This window comes from Pipistrellus hanaki, assembly GCF_964339955.1.
Source record: "Pipistrellus hanaki genome assembly, chromosome: 15".
NCBI classification, from domain to species: domain Eukaryota; kingdom Metazoa; phylum Chordata; class Mammalia; order Chiroptera; family Vespertilionidae; genus Pipistrellus; species Pipistrellus hanaki.
This window is the reverse complement of record NC_140517.1, coordinates 29,787,942-29,808,679: the sequence shown is the minus strand read 5'-3', so window position 1 is coordinate 29,808,679 and position 20,738 is coordinate 29,787,942. Positions and strand designations below refer to the sequence as shown.

Sequence of the window (20,738 nt, the reverse complement as noted above, 5' to 3'; positions counted from 1 at the left end):
TGGATGCTATGATGGACTAAGCAGGGTGGGGATCAACCATGCATAGTTTGGTGTGCAGGGAGTGATGCTTGGAGCATTTTCCAAGATAATGCATTATTCAGAGGTGCTTTCCTGTGTCTATTAATGTTCCAGAAAATTGTTTGGGGGCTTGTAGTTGATGGGAAAAACATTATAATTGTTGCCGTTGAAAGTGATGGGAAACCTGCACTCGATCAGCGTTGTCCTGCAGAGTATCTCCTTTTCAGCAACTAGCCAAAAGGGCCTTAATTTCTTGCAGTTTAGAGGCAGCAGCGCCCCCTTGTGGCCATTGGGCCCCCACAAGGGCGGCAGGTGCTTTAGGAAACACAGTGGGTGTCCGAAGCTGGGACCCAACTTCCAGCCTCGATGAAGGAAGAGGTGATGAAGAGGTGGGGCCTCAGCACAGGGCTGGTGCTCCTGTCTCCATCCTACGTAGGGCCTTTTCCTGTGTTGACCAAAGGTGGATGTCTTTTTTTCTTATTGGGTATCTACATTCATTTTTTCTGGAAATAGCAACCCATGTTCCTTTGGAGAACTCCCACATTCATGCAGCTCTTGAGGGTCAAACCTCCCTCCCACCTCATGTGTCAGGTGTACAGTGATTTGATAAGATATGAGCATATGGCCCAAATCTGTCCAATGAGATTTGGGTGTGCAGGGAGTGATGCTTGGAGCATTTTCCAAGATAATGCATTATTCAGAGGTTTGCATTATTCAATGCATTATTGGAGCTTTTTTGCTATGGCTGTTGGGGAAGAAGCATTCCCTTCCCTCTGGCACTAACTGGTTCATGATGTGTAACCCCAGAGGTGGTTAGTTATTATTTATTTTTTGGGGGGGGGGGGGCATCTCTGTCTCTGCTTGTAGGGAAGGTTACTTGGATGTGAAGCTGACCCAGAGAAAAGCAGATTTTCGAGGAAAGCAGGCACAGTTCTGGTAAAATATATATATATATATATATATATATATATATATATATATATATATATATATATATATAGCTGGATCCAACAGTACCTGCAGCCAGATGCTTCAGGGCACCTCCAGTTATGAATCAATTCTTTTCTCCTGAGCAGTGGGAATTAGAGGTCACGGTCCCTGCCTGGTTTATTCCAGGCCCTAATTCCTAGTTTCCTTCCTCATTGCTTCTTATGTTTGCAAACTCAGAGGCCACATTAATCAAAACCGATTTTATTATTTAAAGAACAGCTTTTCATCGGGGATACCTAGATGGGGATCCCCAGATGGCAAACAATATTTACACGCGGGTCAGGAAGGTGAGTCTCAGGTAGTCCCAGGGCTGAGTGGGCCCGCCACTGTGGAAGAAGGACCCTGGAGGGAGGGTATCCTTGGACTTGTGGGCTGGGCCCCAGAAGAAAACAGTTCCATCCCAGCCCAGGGTGGGTCCCACCATGTGGGCTGAGGCCACCTACATCAGCTCGGCCCGGAGGCGTCTGCAGCAGGAGAAGGTCAGGTCAGAGCTGAGTCAGCATGCCGCTGGCTTCGGAGTGAGTCTGGGGAGACAATTGGGGCCTTGTGAGGTCTGAGAGGCTTCCCTCAAAGTCCCACAACTAGCCTCCTCTTCCAAGAAGCCCTTTGAAATGCCTCTGCTCCAGGTGCCTCTTCTAGGCCCGAGCAAAGTCTCCAGAAAACCCTGCCTGCCTTTCCCCAGTGAGAGTCCCAGACTTTTGCGTCCTCTGGCTCCATGTGGGCCCCACTTTCACCTTTATGGCCTGGAAGATCCACTCCCGGAAGTCACTGACTTTGGTGTAGACGCCTGGCTTCTGGGCCAGGGCACAGCCGGTGCCCCAGCTCACAATGCCACAGAGCCGCCAGCGTGGGGTCCGAGAGATGCTGTCCTCACACACGAAGGGGCCACCACTGTCGCCCTGGCGGGGGAAGGGGAGGCAAGGCTGGTGGTGCTTCCGGATGGCCACGGGCTGTAGTCACACCATCTGGCCCTGAGGCAGGGAGCCCGGCCGCCCACTGCCCTGTGCCTCCACCTCCAGAGTGGCAGGGTCAGGGGCTATGCCCCGCAACCCCTCACCTGGCAGGCATCGATGCCACCCTCGAGGTAGCCAGCACAGAACATCTTGGGCTTGATCTGGTTCCCGTAGAAATCAGGACCGTTGCAGACATCGTTGCTGATTATGGGGACTCGGGCCTCCTGGAGTACCCCAGCCTGTTGGCCTGGGGGTGTGGGGCAAGGCTGGGGAGAGCTGGTGAGCATGCACACCCCCTCCCCTCCTGGTGCCCACCCCAGGCTCCTCAGTGTCCCTGTGGCTCAGGGCCAGGAGGCACCAAACCTGCCAGACTGCTCTTCTCTGGCCCAGGTCAGCCTCCCGCATGGCGGCTTCCCAGGCAGAGGGAGGGACTCACCGTAGTACTGCGTGTTGCCCCAGCCAGTCACTGTACAAATCTTGCCATCCACCAGGGCCTGGCCGGCAGCTGGGAGGCACACGGGCTGGATGTATTCTGCGAGAGAGACCACGCTGGTCCAGCCCTCCCTGGAGCCAACATCTGTCCAGCTGCCTCCAGTGCCCCTGCCACACCCGGTCCTCTGTCCTTTAAAGCAGCTACAGCAGCAGTTGCCATCTACTGAGCGCCCACTCGGAATCTGGCCCCTTCCTGGTCAGTTCCTTCCACCTCCGCCAGCCCAGGGAGGAAGAGGACTGTTACCCCATTTCACAGAAGGGGGCGAGGCCAAGGCACTTGTTCAAAGTCTCATGAAGAGTCAATGGCAAAGCCGGAATGTGAACCCAGATTGCCCAATTCCCAGGCCATGTTCTTTTCTTTATTTTTAAATATGCTTTTATTTATTTATTTATTTATTTATTTATTTTTAGAGAAAGATGAAGGGAAAGAGATAGAAACATCAATGATGATAGAGAAACATTGATTGGCTGCCTCTTGCACACCCCCTACTGCGGATCGAGACTGCAACCTGGGCACGTGCCCTGACTGGGAATCGAACCCTCGAACTTTGGTGCAAGGTACGCTCAACCAATTGAGCCACACCGGTCGGGACTCATATTCACCTTTTTAATCATGTCAATAACCTCGGAAGTCCTTTTTACAGATGAGGGCAACTACAGCACAGAAAGGTAAAGCCACATGCCCAGATCACACAGCTGGCAAGGACCTGCGTCTGACGGTGAAGCTGTTACCCCCTCAGCCGTGTTTTTTTAACTCAAGCCACTCTCAGTCCACCCTCTGTGCCTCATGGATACTTCCTTACTTCAGTGTTGCCAACCCCTCACTCTGAAGAGGAGACTTTATTTTGTTTTAAGGGAAAAAAGAATATGTATCACTCCCTTAAATGGAAAACCAGAATCATGAATCATTAAAAAGAAAATAACCATAAAAATAAGTATAATGCAAACCACAAAATGGTCCTGGCTTCCCTGGCACACAGCCTCGGGGTTGCAGGCTGATCCCAGTGCCAGGAGGCCTGGGCTCAAATCTCTGCCATCTGCCAGCCGTGGGAGTCAGACATTCACCTCCTCTCTGTCCGGACCTCTCCCAGGTGGAAAACAGGGTGATAAAAGGACCCCCCTCCCAGGCTGCGGAGAGAACGGAAGGACGTGTGCACGGACCCTGGAACAGGGCCTGACACAGAGAAGGCGCCGTGCAAGTGTTCGTGCTCATTCCTCTCACCCCCTCATCCCTCTGCCGTGCTCTGTCACTGTTATCTCAGCCTGGTGCCTGTCGGAGCCCATCTCCACCACATGGTTTCTGTTATTATTACACCCATGGCATCTGCAGGCTGCAGCCAAGGCCTGCCCTCAGCCCGCCAGGCAGGCCGGGAGAAGTGTCTTCCTCATTGGGAGCAAGGGAATGCCCCCGAGAGCTGCAGGGGGGTGACTCTTCACTGCCTGATTCATCCATATACTTAAAGCATTGTCTTCATTTCATTTCATTTGGGGTTTTGTGGTAAAAAAAAAATTTTTTTATATTTGTGTGGTATAATCCATACACCACACAATTCACCCGCCCAGGATGCACAAGTCAGTGGTCTTAGTGGGCTCACAGATGTTGGGTGGCATGCGGAGCACTAGGAAGGTACATCCAGCCCCGCAATCAATTTTAGGACATTTGCATCACCCCCAGAGAAACCTGTGTCCTTAGCTCTCCCCGCAACCTCCCATCCCCATCCCTGGCCACCACGAAACTGCTTGCTTCCTCCATAGATGTGTCTACTCTGGACAGTCCATATGGAAGGAATCATAGAGCGACCTTTTGTGTCCGACTCCTTTCTTAGCAGAATGTTTTCGGGGTTGGCCACCGCGTAGCACAGAAATGGTTGTTCCTCCCTATGGCCAGACAGTATTCTACTGTACGGATTGACCACGTTTTTATCCACTTGTCAGGGCTCAGACATGCCGTTTCTACCTGTTGACACTGCGAACAGTGCCGCTGTGCATGCTGGTGCACAAGCTCCTGCGTGGACACGTGTTTTCATTTCTTTGGGGCATCCCCCGGAGTGGAAGTGCTGGTCCCATGGCAACTCCATGTTTCACTATCTGAGGAACTGCCAGACTTCACAAAGCGGCCGCACTAATCATCCCCACTTGGCGGCCACCCCTGTGTCCCTCAGGAGCATTTCCCTTATCGCCATGGTCTCTCCTCGGACGCCCGGCCTCAGGAGTCGCCAGGCCAGGGCTCAGCCCCCAGACTTACCTGTGAGGGGCAGGGGGCTGGAGAGGTGGACCAGAGCGATGTCGTTACTGTTCTCCTCACTGCTGGGATCCCGAAAGGGGAGATAGCCCCCGTGGTAGACTACTGCCTGGACCCCCATCTGCAGGCCGTGGGGTGAGGCCTGGGCAACAGCGCCGGCAAACACACGCCACCGTGACAGCACCCGGTTCCGCCTGCCAGGGAACAGGAGGGAGGTGGCAGCCTGCCTGGAGGCAGCCTCCCCTCCGCGCTGCCCCGCTGCCCCTTAGCGCCGTGGGGGCCCCTTACTCAGGGAAGCAGTGGGCGGCTGTCAGCACCCAGTCCCCGGAGAGCAGGGACCCGCCACAGAGGTGCGCTCCGTCGTAGCGAAGACTGACTTGCCACGGCCACTTGCCCAGGCTGGTGTCCTGGCCTCCCACAATGCGGTCCACGGGCAGCTTCCTCCGGCCGCAGTCTGCCGGAGAGGGAGTCAGGGGAGCGGGCCCCGGGGGGTCTGAGAGAACGCCCCCCACTCCGGGAGTGTGAGGGGCTCCCCTGGGGGGTCTGAGAGAACGCCCCCACTCCGGGAGTGTGAGGGGGCTCCCCTGGGGGGTCTGAGAGAACGCCCCCACTCCGGGAGTGTGAGGGGCTCCCCTGGGGGGTCTGAGAGAACGCGCCCCACTCCGGGAGTGTGAGGGGCTCCCCCTGGGGGGGTCTGAGAGAACGCCCCCACTCCGGGAGTGTGAGGGGGCTCCCCTGGGGGGGTCTGAGAGAACGCCCCCACTCCGGGAGTGTGAGGGGCTCCCCTGGGGGGTCTGAGAGAACGCGCCCCACTCCGGGAGTGTGAGGGGCTCCCCCTGGGGGGGTCTGAGAGAACGCCCCCCACTCCGGGAGTGTGAGGGGGCTCCCCTGGGGGGTCTGAGAGAACGCCCCCACTCCGGGAGTGTGAGGGGCTCCCCTGGGGGTCTGAGAGAACGCCCACTCCGGGGAGTGTGAGGGGGCTCCCCTGGGGGGGTCTGAGAGGACACGACCTGGTCCTTGGAGGGCCAGGGTACTGCCGGCTTGGGGTTGTCTGACGGGACAAGGCCCTGCCCTGGGAGATCTGAAGGGCACAAGACCCATCCTCAGGGACAAGGTCCCACCCTGGTCTCAGAAAGAGGGTTCTGGATGTCAGGGTCTCACCTTGGCAGATGGTAGCCAGGAAGCGGCCCCTGGGACAGTCACTGTAAGAAAGACAGGGACGGGGACAGAGAGAAAGAGAAAGAGGCCAGTTCAGACGGAGAAGGAAACTGAGGAAGAGCCGGGGCGGGGTGCGCCCCCACCCACCCACGGCCCTCCTCACCACACGGAGATGACCTCGAGCAGCCTCCGGGCGTAGGGCAGCCTCCCCTCGTCCACGCAGAAGAAGCCTGACGTGCCGTTGGCACCCGCCGTCCGCACATCCAGCTCCGAGTGGGCCAGTGCCCTGGGCAGGGCAGGGGTCAGGCCTGCTCCTCCCGCCCTCCCGCGGCCACCCTCCGAGGGCACCCCAGTACCTGAGGAAGCCCATCTCCTCGCAGCTGAGTCCCGCCACCCTGGCATTGGAGCGCGAGGAGCACAGCAGCCGCCACGTCCCCTCCGTCTCGTCGAAGACGGTGAGCCGCGTGTCCGCGGGGCTGACCTGCACTGCAGGGAGACAGACGCCACGCGCTCCCTCCCGCCCCGCCGCCTGGCTGGCTCGCGCCTCCAGTCTGAGTGCCACAGGGCTGACCAGAGCGCCCCGTGCCCCCCACTCCTGACCGTGTCCACAGGGCACGTGACAAGTCAGACCGGGGCACAGCCGCCCGCCCGGGGGCGTGGCTGGCCCTGCTGGGACCGGGAAGTCCTCCTCCCACAGCACTTCCTAAGCAGCTGCTCACGTGTGTCCGTGTGTCCGTCTGCGACCTTGTGGGACGTTGGGAAGAGGGAAACTGTTTCAACCAGTTCCCCCAGAAAATGGTGTGAGGCTGCATGTGCTGAGGCCCTTCGCCCACGGGAGGGGACAAATAAGCCAGCACAGAGGAAAGCCAAGAGGTTTCTGCTGACAGGTTTTTTTTGTTTTGTTTTGTTTTTTAATATATTTTATTGATTTTGTACAGAGAAGAAGGGAGAGAGATAGAGAGCTAGAAACATCGATGAGAGTCTTGCACACCCCCTACTGGGGATATGCCCGCAACCAAGGTACATGCCCTTGACCAGAATCAAACCCTTCAGTCCCCAAGCCGACACTTTATCCATTGAGCCAAACCAGTCTTGGCTCTGCTGATAGTTTTAAGCTTCTTGATGGAGCCAGGCTTGAAGAATCCCCAGAGTGGTTGAGTTAATCATTCCCTTTTTCGTTTAGCCAGTTTGGTTTTTTTTCTTCCATCTTATGCCATCTGAGGATCCTTGACTAATACATCAGATTGCCAAAATATTTAAATAGACAGCTTATAGTCTTAAATTAAAATAAGAGGAAAGGATAGGTAGCTTTCCTGTAGGACTTGTCAGAGCCTTGGGTATATTAAAGTCCATGATAATTCCCCAAGCAGATGGTGTAGTGTTCATTCATTCACTCATTCATTCACCAAACTCACTAAGCTTTAATAGACACATACCTCATGCTTAGTCCTATGAGGGGTGATGCTAGGTTCACACAGATGACTAAGACAGGCCTCACCAAGCCCAAGTCGGAGGTGAGGGAAGTAACAATAAATGTCACCCAACAAGGCACATCCTCACACAGAGACGAGTGGGGCAGGGACACACAGGAGGGTGGAACAGCGCCTGAGAGGGATTCCTCCTGCCTGGCGCTGGTGCTATTAAAAGCTGATGTCAGCCGAAACCGGTTTGGCTCAGTGGATAGAGCATCGGTCTGCGGACTGAAGGGTCCCAGGTTCGATTCCGGTCAAGGGCATGTACATTGGTTGCGGGCACAACCCCAGTAGGGGGTGTGCAGGAGACAGCTGGTCGGTGTTTCTCTCTCATCAACATTTCTAGCTCTCTATCTCTCTCCCTTCCTCTCTGTAAAAAATCAATAAAATATATTTAAAAAAAAAAAAAAAAAAAAGCTGATGTCAGCTCCTCCCAGGCTTCTCCCCACACTCGGTCCTCCAGAGGACCTTGCTCACCCCTAAGCCAGGCCACAGCCCTTAGCCATAGTTATTCACATTCCCCACTCAGTACACGCCGGCTCTAGTGTAGGCAGTGAACAGATCAGACAAAACCCCTGCTCTGTGGCATTCAAAGGCCAATAGGTGAGATGGATAAGGAAAGGTGCAGATAAGGAAAATAGATCATGTGTCACCAAAGAAGGGGTCAGGGAGACAAATCAAGCTTTGACAGAGTCAGGGTGCTGGTGTGAGTGGTGAGGTTGGGGTGAGGCTGCGATTTTCAATAGCTGGGAAGGAAAGCTTCCCGAGAAGGGGTAAGGGAACGAAGACCTGAAGGAAGTGAGAAAGAGAGTTGTGAAGAAAAGTGAGGGGACAGAAAACTAGGCCAAGGGAAGGGAATGCAATTGCAAAGATCCTCAGGCTGGGGTGGGGGCTGAGGAATAGTAAGAAGGCGGGAGCAGTGAGCGAGGGGAAGGGGAAGCAGGACACAGCCTGGATCAACGCCAGGACTTTGCTTTTACCAGGAGTGAGGTGTTCCTGGGAGGATCTGAGCCAGGAGGTTGGAGAACAGGGTGGGGGGGGGGGGGGGGGGAGGGACTGGAAGCAGGAGAGAGAGAGGTGGCTGTATGTCCAGGAGGGAGAGGATGGAGGCTGAGCCAGGGTGGAGCACTGGAGGGGAGAAGAGTTTAGGTTTTGGACAGATTTTGTAGGTGGAGCCCGCAGGGTTTGGGGACAATTGGATTATGGAAAGAGAGGGGTCACGGGTTAGGTGTTCGGCCTGAGCCACTTGAAGGACTAAGCTGCCACTGGCAGGGCTGGGGAAAGCGGGAAGGTAGGTTTGGAGGAAGATCGGCTGTGAGCCTTTCCTTTTCTGAGAGTTCTAGGACCCTGATTCTGGTGAGAGTCACTTTCGCATCCTCTCAGGGAAGACCCAGTGAGACCACACCAAGCCGAGCAGTCTTCCCCAAGCCCCACAGATCTGGGCGAGGACTTCAGGGAGAACCCTGTCCTGCTGAGGCCCTACTGTGCACCAGCGCTATGCTACATGCTCTCTGTCACTGTACCCAAGGCCACAAAGGTCATCCCCATTTTCCAGATGGGTGAGTGGAAGCTTGGGGAGGTGGGGTGACTTGCCCCACATCACCAAACAAGGCAGAGAGGATATGTACTCAGGCCCCAGCGACTCCAAACCCCAAGCTTTTAAAGTTGCCCTACACAGCCTCTTAGGCAACTTCCCCTCATAAGGGTGAAACAATAACAGTGAAGAAATAATCATACTGACTACATTTCCTGGTGATGTACATGGGCTAGCCCCATGCTATGTGTCTTATTCTCTCCCATACCGTCCCAGGAAGTAGAGACCATTTCTATGCCCATCTTACAGAAGAAGAAACTGAGCCTCTGAAAGCCTGGGGTGGGGGGCAGGGGCAGGCTGGAAGGGGTTAATGGGGGGGGGGGACATATAATACTTTCAACAAAAAAAGATTTAAGAATCCTATATAATAAAGAGGTAATATGCAAATTGACCATCACTCTAACACACATGTGTCAAACACAAGGCCCGCGGGCCAAATCCAGCCAGCCAGGCCTTGCAATGTGGCCCGCACCGCGCTGTCATCACTGCACTCCGCTGTCAGTTTATGACATTGTCAGTTTATGACTGTTCAATAAACCATTCGGCCCGCAATTTAGGCTGGATTTTAGATTTTGGCCCCTTCTCTGATTGAGTTCGACACCCCTACTCTAACACAAGATGCCCGCTCCATGTGATCAAAGATGGCCACCCCCATGTAGACACAGATGGCCACCACAAGATGGCCTGCAGGGGAGGGCAGTTGGGGGACCAGGCCTGCAGGGAAGGGCAGTTAGGGACAACCAGGCTGGCAGAGGAGGGCAATTGGGGGCAATCAGGTCAGCAGGGGAGCAGTCCAGGTGTCTTCAAACTATGGCCCGCGGGCCACATGCAGCCCCCAGGGGAGTCTGATCCTGCCCACCAGGTTTTTTGGGCAGTGAGCGCAGCCAAGGTGTTACAGTAGGGATTAGTAGTTCATATAGTCTGGCCCTCCAGCTCTCTGAGGGACCGTGATCTGGCCCCCACTTAAAAAAGTTTGAGGACTCCTGAGTTAGGCAATGATCAGGCTGGCAGGGAAGTGGTTAGGGGGTGATCAGGCTGGCAGGCAGAAGCAGTTAGGGGCGATCAGGAAGGCAGGCAGGCAAGAGGTTGGGAGCCAGCAGCCCTGGATTGTGAGAGGGATGCCCGACTGCCCGTTCAAACAGGCAGTCAGACATCCCTCAAGGGGTCCCAGATTGGAGAAAGTACAGGCTGGGCTGAGGTATACCCCCTCCCCCAACCATGCACAAATTTTATGCATCAGGCCTCTAGTAATAAAAGCAAATAAATAATGCTTTTAAAAAAGAAAGAAAATTAATAGCCTCAGGAAGGATGTATTTTTCCAGGGGCCTAAAATCTGGCAGAGCCAGGTTGTGAAACCAGGCCTACTGACTGCATACACCCTGCTCCTTCTGTGGGTCTCACAGAGACCCTTACTTATCCCCATCCCAAATACACTCACCCACAGCCCAGCTAAGAGCTTCCTGGCTAGTAAGAAAAGACGAAATACTGCCATTTGCAACATGTATGGATCTTGAGACTATCATGCTGCCTGAAATAAGTCAGACATAAAGAGTCAAGAACTATATGATTTCACTCATCTATGGGATATAAAAGTAAAAGCAACAAATGAACAGACAAGATAAACAAACAAAAGCAGACACGGACAATATGGTGGTTATCGGAGGAAGGAGATTGGGGGGTAAGTAAAGGGTAAAACGGGTCAAATATCTGGAAACAGAAGATGATCTGACTTTGGGTAACAAATACATGATGCAATATACAAATCATTTTTCATAGAAATGTAAACTTGAAGTCTATAGCCAATGTCATCCCAATATATTTAATTTTAAAAAGGCGTTTCCTGGCTTGCTTCCTTGCTTTAATCATGGTCCCTTGCTCTGGGGTTGGGCAGGGGCTTCCTGGCACCTCTGTTGGGTGGCACCAAGACCAAGACCAAGACTTGGACTTGAAATACCAAGTGGGGTGGAGTAAATTCTTATTTTGAAATAAGTGCTCCAGAAATGTGATTTCCAAAAAGTATGAGGTTTTAGGAAACCATTATCACTTTATGATTGTGTTTTAGGGAAGGTGGAGGGGAAGGAATGTAAAATGCCTCCTCTAGCTATTTTTAAAGCCCTATTTTGAGCCACTGTTTCTCACTTTTAAACGCTTTATTCTCATTTGTATTATTTTAATCAATGCAAAGTGTGTTCTGGCTCACCTGGCTTGCTTACCAAATTGTCTGATATATTTAGAAGTGTGACAACTCCAGAAAAATTAGGCAAGATATAGTTTTATTTTTTGTGGGAATTTTTTGTGTGTGTTTTTTTGTTTCGTAATTTCCCAATGCTTTTTGAAGACCCAAGTATAGCTGAAGGGCAAGGGTGTGGCACCGGCCTGAGCTGGTCAAAACTGTGCCCTGTTACCTTCCGCCCAGTGAAGCCCAGGACAAGTTACTCCGTCTTAGCAGTTTGTATTTGTGCTCATTCGTTAAGCAAAGATCTCCTGCTCTAGCCAGTTTGGCTCAATGGATAGAGTGTCGGACTGCAGGCCAAAGGCTCCTGGGTTCGATTCTGGTCAAGGGCACGTATCTAGGTTGCGGGTTTCTCCCTAGGTTTCAGGCTCCTCCCCAGCCCAGGCCCTGGCAAACTCTCCCACTCTCTTCTACTCTCTCTAAAAATCAATGGAAAAATATCCTCAAGTAAAAATTAAAAATAAATAAATTCCTGAGCACCCACCATGTTCAGGACACTGTCTGGGGCAGTAAAAATAATAATAATAATAATAATAATAATAAAAAAATAATAATAAAAATGCCCCTGCCCTCCTGAAATTCTTCAGGAGTAAGCAATCCACTGTGAGGGTGAGGAGGGTTTTGCCCACGCAGCCGGATGGCCATGGCCTGGGAAACATGCAGTCTGGGAGTGCCGAAGGCCTAGCTCAGGGAAGTTAAAGCCAATGTTTACCAAGCTGGCTCACGGCCAAACCCTGCCTGGATCATATGTCCTCTAATTCTCACCCCAAGCTTACCGGTGAGAACATGGGGACTCTGCCAGGACCCCCCCTTGGCAGTGACACTGCAGAACCCCGAAACCTGCCTCTAGGTACGAGCTGGGAAAAGTGGGTGAACAAAGGCTATGGTGCCAGGAGCGTCCTTCAAGGGTGTGAGAGTGCCAGGAGCAGGTGTGAAGTGAGGGCGAAGAAGGCCCTCGCTGGCTGGGAGCCCAACGGTGGCGGGAGCACGGAGCGACGTGGCAGGGGCATGATCCCTCTGCCCTGCCCCTGGTGTGACATGTGCTCTTGGGCCAGTGAGTGCACTTCAGTGGCCTCGATTTCCCCATCTGGGGCGATGACAATAGCTCAGCTGCGCCTGGCCACGGCCGGGGCCTGGCACAGGGAGCCCGAGCTACGGCAGCTCCCGTTTCCTGGGGGGCCGCAGCACCGGCGGGCTCTGCACAAGAGCTGGGCCCAGCTGCCGGCTCCAGCCCCAGAGCTTACTTGCTCTGTGACCTGCAGCACATCGCCTGGCCTTTGTGTGCCTCGGTTTCCCCATATTAAAATGGCTGTTGTGAGGACTTAATGAATTGACAGCTGTAGAGCCAAGGCCTGTGCCTGGCACATTAAGTGCTGGCTTGACCACTAGCACTGATGTTGGCTTCCCCTGTCTGGGTTTTCGTTTCTTCTCTTAATGTGAGCTGAGTCCTTTATGGAAGCAGGTGAGGCGCATGGGAGTGAAAAAGATATCCCATCCCCCAGCTTCCCCTTCCTTCCTGCTGTCTGGACCACGAAAAGGCAGCGTGGAGCTAGCATTCTGGGCGACTCATTCATTCATTCCACAATGAGCTTCTGTGCCTGCTCATCAGGGCGGCCATTCTCCCCTGCCTCTGCAGACACAGCTCCATCGGCACGTCTAAGGGCTCTGCCTGGCCCCTCACTGGCCAGCTGCGTGTTCTCTCTGCTCCTCACTTTCCACATCTGTGAGGGGGCGACAGCAGCTACCTTCTAGGGGAGCTAGAGAGTTCTGGTTTCACACAGTGCCTCTCAGACATGTTTTGTCTACGCTCTGCAGTAACAATAAAACCAAAAACAGTTTTCCATCATGATGAGGCCTTGAACTTATGTTTTCTGAGGTAAACCATCCCGTGGCTCTGAGCCTCAGTTTCCCACCTTTAAAATGGAGAGAATAACAGTCCCACCCTCATAAAACCAAAATAAAAGATTAACAAGAGGTTCTCGCCGAGACCGGTTTGGCTCAATGGATAGAGCGTCGGCTTGGGGACTGACGGGTCCCGGGTTCGATTCCGGTCAAGGGCATGGAATTCGGTTGCGGGCATATCACCAGTAGGGGGTGTGCAAGAGGCAGCTGATTGATGACTCTCTCTCATCAATGTTTCCAACTCTCTATCTCTCTCCCTTCCTCTCTGTACAAATCAATAAAAAAAGATATTTAAAAAAAAAAAAAAAAGAGGTTCTCTTACTGAGAGAGATTCCTTCGAATATTTTCTAGTCTCATCTATTTCATACTTTTTAACATCCGATTTTCAGCTCACTAATTTAATTTTATGATACATTAATGGGTAACACATTTAGAGTCTGGGAAACACGAGGTTAGACAAATGAACTGCTTACAGCAGCACCTGGTCCAGACAAGCACTCGGCACGAGTGCATTCATTCTAAAGTCCTTCCGCTGAGCTCCCACCAGGCCCAGGTTTCCTTCAGGGCGCCCCAGAGGGTCCCCGCCTGCTTCACTCACCTGGGTACAGTGGCTTCTGATCACTCCTGAGCAGAACGGTCACTGCAGAGAAGGCAGAGGTGAGGGCAGGTAGGCGGGGGCCGCAGGGGCAGGGGAGGGTAGAGGTGCGGGGGCCAATCTCACCGATGGCCCAGGATGCTGCCCCGATGCCTGTCAGCAGCAGCAGCGTCCCCGCAGTGAGAGCTGCTACCTTGGATCCGGAACAACATGGCACAGTCCGGCCGCCTGCAACAGAGACCACGCTGGGGCCACAGGCAGGCCTGTCCCCGTCAGGGCGGGGCTGGGCACAGGGTCAGCTCTGTCTGCCCGCACATGTCGGAGCCCACCAGGCCCCGTGGGCAGGGCTGCCTCTCCCTTGCAGCGAGGACAGCCAGGTGTCCAGCTCCTCAAGGGTTTCTGCTGGGAAGGGGAGGGGCCGGGACAGCTGCCACGCTTGCTGCCTGCGCTCCTGGCATTTCTCCTCCCCAGTGACGCTGCTTTGTAGCCCCGTCATCACGTTGGGACATCTCTTCCTGGACCTCTCATTCCTGCTAACTTTCCCAGACGTTCTTGGAGCCTCATGGGGGCTGTGACTCCTGACCTTTGCCCTCTTAGCAGCTCTCCTCCCTGCTGTTTGGCATTCCCTCACTGCCTCACTTCTCTCTAATGTTCCAGACTCTCTGTCCCTGGGTACCAGACTTTTCCCACACCACCCAGCTTCAAGGTCAAGTTTGCCCCTGGAGGTTAAGAACTTAAGTTTAAAAACTTGCCAGCCTCACTTCTAAATACTGACCTTCCCCACTCTTAGCTGAGACCTTGGGACAGGTGACACCACCTCTTTGAGCCTCAGTTTCCTCACCTATTTAATGGGCACCCACCTAGTACTCACCTCTAAAAATAATACTTTTACATAATAAAGTTCTTTTAAATAATAGCCGAACGCTTATCAGATGCTTATTATGCTCTAGGTATTGCTCTCAATGCATTAATTTATTCAGTCCTTATCTCAATATGAGTCCCATTTTTCATATAGGGGAAACTGAGGCCCAGAGGAGAATCACATGCCTGAAGTGACTCAGCTAGCAAGAGGCAGTGTTGGGTCCTGAACCCTGGAAGAATTGGAGCTGGTGCTCAAATGTATAACCACTAAGCCATGCTACCTCTCCCTGTACACAGACCCTGGCATATAGCAAGTTCTCAAAAAGTGCCTTTCAATCATTAAAGCAATGTGGTCCTAGCAACTCCCTTCACCTCCCTGGGCCTCAGTCGTCTCATGGGTGAAATGGAATCTCATTCGTTCATTGTCCCGTTGAGCATCTGCTGTGTACTGGGTACCATTCTAGGCTCTAGGGACCCACCCCAAAACAAGATGGATGAGATGCTGGCCATAGGGCTCACATTCTCATGTGTGTGAGGTGAGGGGGAGGTGAACAAGTAGACAATAAATGAACTTGATAATTTCCAGTTATGGCAAAGACCATAAAGAAAGCGATGCATGTCGGGGGCAGCAGGTAGCTTCTGTAGGGTGCTCAGGGAGGGCCTCCCTAATAAGTGATTTTTTAAAAAATACGGGTTTCTTTTTATTGATTTGAAAGAGAGAGGGATAGAGAGATAGAAACAGCAATGAGAGAGAAAGCTCATTAATCAGCTGCCTCGTGTATGCCCCCTAATGAGAATTGAGCCTGCAACCCAGGCACGTGCCCGAACCAGGAATCAAAACAGTAATCTCTTGGTTCGTGGGTAGATGCTCAACCACTGAGCCACACAAGCCCAACCTAATAAGTGCCTTTTGAAACGAAGCCAGCCATGCAAAGGCCTTAAGGAAGAACACTGAGGGCAAAGGGAACAGCACAGTCAAAGGCAAGAATAATCATGATCTGTTAGAGGGCAAGAGAGGCCACTGATATGGCCAGAATGGCCTGCACTTGGAGGAGACAGTGGAAGAAAAGCTGGGGCCAGCCAGGGAGGCCGGGGACCTGGGGAGAAGATGGGTTTCACTCCCTGTACACCAGGGCCCCTGGGGATTAAAAGCCAACCCCTTGGCTAGGCGCTTCGGAAGGAACAAAGAGAAAAGGCTGCTGAAAGCCTTCAGCTGGGCCTGGCATGTGCCTGACTGCCCTTGGCATCTGCCAGGCACTCCCGGGGCTACAGGAGATCCCATTCTCTCGTCTGTGTCATGGTCGTCAGGCCGATAGGCACAGGGCCAGCCAAGCACCTGCAACAGAGTGGGGAGCAGTTCAGGACCTTCCTGGGATGGCACTGTCCGGGTGTCTTAAGAATTTGAGAGCCCAGCCATTCTCGTCAGGCACGAGAGAACACTCCCTCCCTCCAAAGAGGCCCAGCTGGCAGACCTCGCTATGTCCCGGGCCTACTCCCAACTCTGTGCCTCCCACTTTCCTGGTTCTAGTGGGAGGTCCTGGTTCCTTTGTTTTCAGCTGTGCTCTGCTGTGCCTGCTAAGGCAGAAAGCTCTGCCACCCATGTCTCCTAGGGCGAGAGGAAGAGCCTCCTTCCATGCCCTCTGGTTCAGGGGACCTCGAGCAACCCCCCAACAGGTGCCTCTGGTGGACAGGAAGCACCCTCACTCTGAGAGAAGACCATCCTTTTCGTGATTCTATGGGAGCCACCGGGCCTTTTAGATCAGTGAGCCAGGTCCTCCCCGCACCCCCCCAACTTCACCCAGAGGCTCTGCTCTGCACTCCTGCAAGGGCACCTCCTTCTGCCCCCACCATTTGTCTATAAAACCCTCACAAGTGACAGTTCTGGATCTTGTCTCTGAGATTCTACTCAGCTGACAACTTCATGTCTCAGTCCCCCTCAACCCAACTTCAACTCTGGGTCACCCAGAAGTCTTGCCTTCTACTTCTCCGACAGTGCCTTCTCCATCTCCTGATCTATTTATCTCTGAAATCTGGAATTCACAGAGTGGGCCATGGTCTCCCTGGTCTCCACAGCCTCAGTTTCCCTTTTCTGACCCAGGCCAGGACTTTCCTGCAGATGAGGGTCCTGCAGTCTCTTAGATGTCCCCTCTGGAATCTTCTAGGTCTTTCACACCTCAGGTCCCACACTGGCCTCCATGTCTTCCCAAATCCCCAGGTCACACCTGAAGCCCTCATCCTCAGGCCTGCCCCTCCTCTGCAGGACACCTCCCTCCCTTCAGAGCTTGCAGGCCTCCTGAATGTCTCCTGCCCACCTTCTTCTTCCCTGTCCCTCACTCCATCCAACTCCTGGCTCAGGCTCCCCCTCTGGTCCAGCCTCTACATGGAAGCTTGGGGGCTCTTGCTAAATATCAAACCCAACCTGTCCCTACTTTCCCTAGAACTCCCCGTGACTCCCCAGTGTTCCACAGGACATAGTCCAAGGCCTCAGCCCTGTGGCGCCAGCAACCCTCGCACATAAGCACGGCTGGTAGCGATTTGAAAGTTGAACATATATTCCCTTAACCTGAGAGTCCTTCCAAAAACAACTGAAACCACAGAACTTAAAAATAGAAGTTAGAAAAGAGCAACAACGAATAACAAACAGCGCCACCTTGTGGAGAGACCCAGCACACCCAGGTGTCTGCCTGCTCCTCATCAAAAATAGTGGGAACAGACCTGGGTCCCACTGACACACCTCATCACCCTCTCAGCCCCATTTCAACTTTACTTCCAGGAATACCCGGTTAGCCACGTGCCACTGCGCCTCCAGCAGTCTGTTACCTGCCGACATTTAGCTAGGCTGTTCCCTCTGCCTGGCACACCTCCTACTCCCTCCTCATCATGAGTGTCAACCCAGACATCACCTCCTCCAAGGCTGAGGAGCACCAGGACCCTCGCGCTGGGCCTAACAAGGCCGAGCAACCAATGCAGCAGTGATGGCTCTCAACCTGCATGCCAGCTCATGGCCGTGACCTGCAGATCCTCAAGTCTTTGCGACTGTTGGTGAGGAAGGTATCATTGTTATCCCCACCCTGGTTTATGGGTGAGGAAGAGAGGCCCAGAGAGGCCCAGCCACCGACCCCAGGTCACCCAGCACGTAAGCACAGCACCACAACCTTTCAGCATCTGTGTCCTGGTTTGACCACACCCTCCAGCCAGACTCCCCTCCAAGACCGGCCTGAGCTGCCTGAGGATGCACCGGAGCCCACTGTGCCTCAGTTCCCTCTGCGCCCAGACCTGTCTCTGTCCATCTTGCCCATCGTTTGCAAAATGGAGATGGTACCCAGACACACCTCACAGGGTGGTGTGAGTATTTCAATGCAGGGAGCGCCTTCTCCTGAGCCCCTGGAAGTTGGCCGCACTCTGGCCATCGCTGAATGGTTGGGGGTCTGCGTGGCTAACTGTACTGAGACCCAAGGAGCCCGTGATCCACACTGATCACTGCAGCCAACACACTCAGCACTTCCTGCATAAATACCCGCACCACCCTGTGAGGTGTGCATGAGTACCATCTCCCTTTTACAGATGAAGAAACTGAGGCCCGGAGAGGTAGGCATACTGCTTGCTCAGGGCCTTAAAGCTAGAAAGCACTGCTACCTAGGACAGAACCCAGCTAGCCCGGTTCCAGGAGGAGGAGAGGGAGTCCGCCCAGACGGAGGGCAGGGAGGAAGAGCCGCTCCCCCAGCGCCCAGCTGGCTCCCTGGCCGGGCTGCCAAGAGCCCTCGGGTGCCAGCCACTCGGCAGTGGCTTCTTCCCATTGCCCTGGAGTGGATTCTCTGCTCTCCCCCCTCTCCTTCCATCCTGCCAGGTCCAAAGTCCTCCCTCTGCTCTTTTGCCCACAATGCCAGGCGGCAGGAGGAATGTCTGGATTGGTGGGGGTCTCAGATCCCCAGACTCCACGTCTGCTGAGCTCTGTTATGAGCTTTGTTTAACAGCACACATCTCACAGGCCAAGCCCCCGCCACCATCCCGCTCCCAACCTCCCAACCTGCCTGCCCTGCTGCCGTCCCTGAGCCCAACAACCTCGTGTGGCATTGGGATCCGTGCTTGACCCAGGGGGCGAACTGAAGTCCAGGAAAATGATGTCACTTGCACAAGATCACACAACAAAAAAGTGGCAGACGCAGATTCAAACTCAACCCGAAAGGTTCAACTCCGGAGTCTGTGTACTTAACCGTAACAGCCAGTCTCCCCACCACAGCCCCACGTGAAGGAGAGGCCCGGGGTCAGCTGAGGAACTGCTGGGAGGTGAGGGGAAACTGAGGCAAGGGGCCTGGAAGGTCCTGCGGGGCAGCAGGTGGGCAGGTGGTGGCGCAGACTCACAGGACATGTGGCAATAGTTAATGGGGCGGAGAAGGCTTCCGAGGAGGAGGGATGGGCCGGGAGGAGTGCCAGGGAGAGGGGGCTCGGGGGCAGAGGGCTGGGAAGAAAGCACAGGGGGAGGGGGCCGTCGGGTAGAGCCAGAGCTGGGGCTCGCGCAAAGGGGGACTCACCCTCCTTCTCCGCCATGTCACAGCCTCTTGTTAATGATTCCCCGGCTGACCTCCTGGGCCGGGGCAGGACCTGTGGGGAGATGAACGGAAAGGCAGGGCCTGGGGAGCCCGGCCCAGCTCCCATGCCCCCAGGCCCAGGCGCCCATCCAGGGAGGCTGGAGGACCTGGGCCCCCGCCAGAGCACGCCGTGATCAGGGACGCACAACTGGCTGGGTTCAAGGATGGGGTCAGTGTCTGACCGGTGGCCAGGGAGACACCTTGATGTGCGGGCGGGGGCTCCCTGTCCCAGCCTGGAGGACAGAGGACTGGGGGGTCTGAATCCCCAGGCGGGGGGGCGGGGGGGGCCTGAAACCCTGGGCCCAGGGAAAGACGGTTTTGGGGGCCAGGACTCCATGTATGCAGTTGGAGGGGTGGAGGGGCAGGACACCCAGTTCTGAGGAAGAAGGAGACCGGGACCCAACCCCTGAATCTGAAGAGGGGGGGCTGCTCCCAGGTCCTTGGAGAGAAGTGTGAGCGCCCACTCTTGGGGCCCCTGGGACTCCCTCAGTTGGGAGGGGGGCGTCAGGCTGGGTGGGAGTGAGGGGACCCCGAGCCTGAGGACTGGAACTGAGGGCCCTGGTCCTTACCCTGGGGTCCGGCCGGTGGGGGCGAAGCTGAGAGATGGTGCCAGTTAAGGGTCAGTCTCCAGGCCTGGAAAGCAGCATGGTGGCCCCACGGCGGCGGCCAGGAGGCAGAGGCAGCGGCGTGGGGCCTGCTAGGCCTGGCTGCCTCACCTGAGGAGGAGGGGGCTGGGCAGGAGGCGGGGAAAGGGGTGTGGAGGGGCGGGCAAAGGGATTGGCAGCGCCAGAGGCCACCTGGCTGACGGGGCAGGGTTTGCAGGGGCTGGGCCAGGGGAGCCCAGCCACCTGCCTCCTCCAGCCTGAGGGGTGGGCCCATGTGTGCCAGTCAGGGGAGGTGGGTGTAGGGGCCGGTTTGGTCTGGGGACATGGCTTTGGGGAAGCAGAGCAGGCTGGGGGTGCTTATGAAGACTAAAGAATGGGGGTATGAATTAGAGAGAGTCGGACAGAGTCCCCCAACTGCCCTGCTCCTTCTCCTGCCTCCTGCCCAGCCCCCGGCCTTCCCCAGCTCAGGCCTAACTCTGTCCCTGCCCACCCCGGCCCCTTGCAACACCCCCTGTCCAGCTCCTGGACAAGGCAGTCCCTGTCCCTGCCCCAGTTCCAGGCCCTGCCCCAGACCCCTCCCCAGACTCCTCCCCGCCCCAACTCTGGCTCCAGCCTCTGACCCTTCCCAAGTCCCCTGCCCAGTCCGTCTGTTTTGCACCCCCCCCCCCCCTCAGCCTCCTCCCCCAGCTGCTTTCCTACAAGTCACGGGGGCTGGTTTGCTTTGGCAGCCTCTCTGCTGCCGGCAGCAATGACCTCTGGAGCCTGCAGTCCTGGGAGGGGGAAGGGGCTTGGCCCGGAAAAGGCAGCACTGCGTGCTGGGGCCCAAGCCAAGTGGCCGGAAGTGACCAATGGCAAACACACACTGTCACACTGGTGGTCAGAGCGATCCGCGTCACAGCCCAGGTCCAGATACACAGCCCGACACCTCCAGACACCTGACTGAGGGCAGCCACATACACAGACCACGGCCCTCCCTCCCCCGCGAGGCTGTCCTGGCACAGCCAGCCCCACACGCTCACCCCCCTAGCCGCAGT

At 55.0% G+C, this 20,738-nt stretch overlaps 1 protein-coding gene across 3 annotated transcripts; it reads right to left on the bottom strand.

The window, feature by feature from the left end:
• Positions 1–1,193: 1,193 nt before the first annotated feature.
• On the bottom strand, positions 1,194–19,832 carry HPN (hepsin). Of its 3 annotated transcripts, XM_084906793.1 has the most exons (13): positions 19,669–19,832; positions 19,043–19,112; positions 13,776–13,877; positions 13,653–13,694; positions 6,210–6,339; positions 6,017–6,139; positions 5,857–5,897; positions 4,984–5,149; positions 4,699–4,889; positions 2,398–2,493; positions 2,066–2,208; positions 1,743–1,907; positions 1,194–1,532 (listed from the first exon to the last, which is right to left on the bottom strand). In XM_084906793.1, the coding sequence occupies exons 2-13, from the start codon at positions 19,056–19,058 to the stop codon at positions 1,494–1,496; spliced, it is 1,254 nt and encodes a 417-aa protein (XP_084762919.1). In that variant the 5' UTR covers positions 19,059–19,112; positions 19,669–19,832; the 3' UTR covers positions 1,194–1,493. The 3 variants fall into 3 exon arrangements, 2 of the variants coding, with proteins under 2 accessions (XP_084762919.1, XP_084762918.1); XR_014797009.1 differs by lacking the exon at positions 19,669–19,832 and having other exon boundaries at positions 2,066–2,227; positions 19,043–19,577; XM_084906792.1 differs by lacking the exon at positions 19,669–19,832 and having other exon boundaries at positions 19,043–19,640.
• Positions 19,833–20,738: the final 906 nt, after the last annotated feature.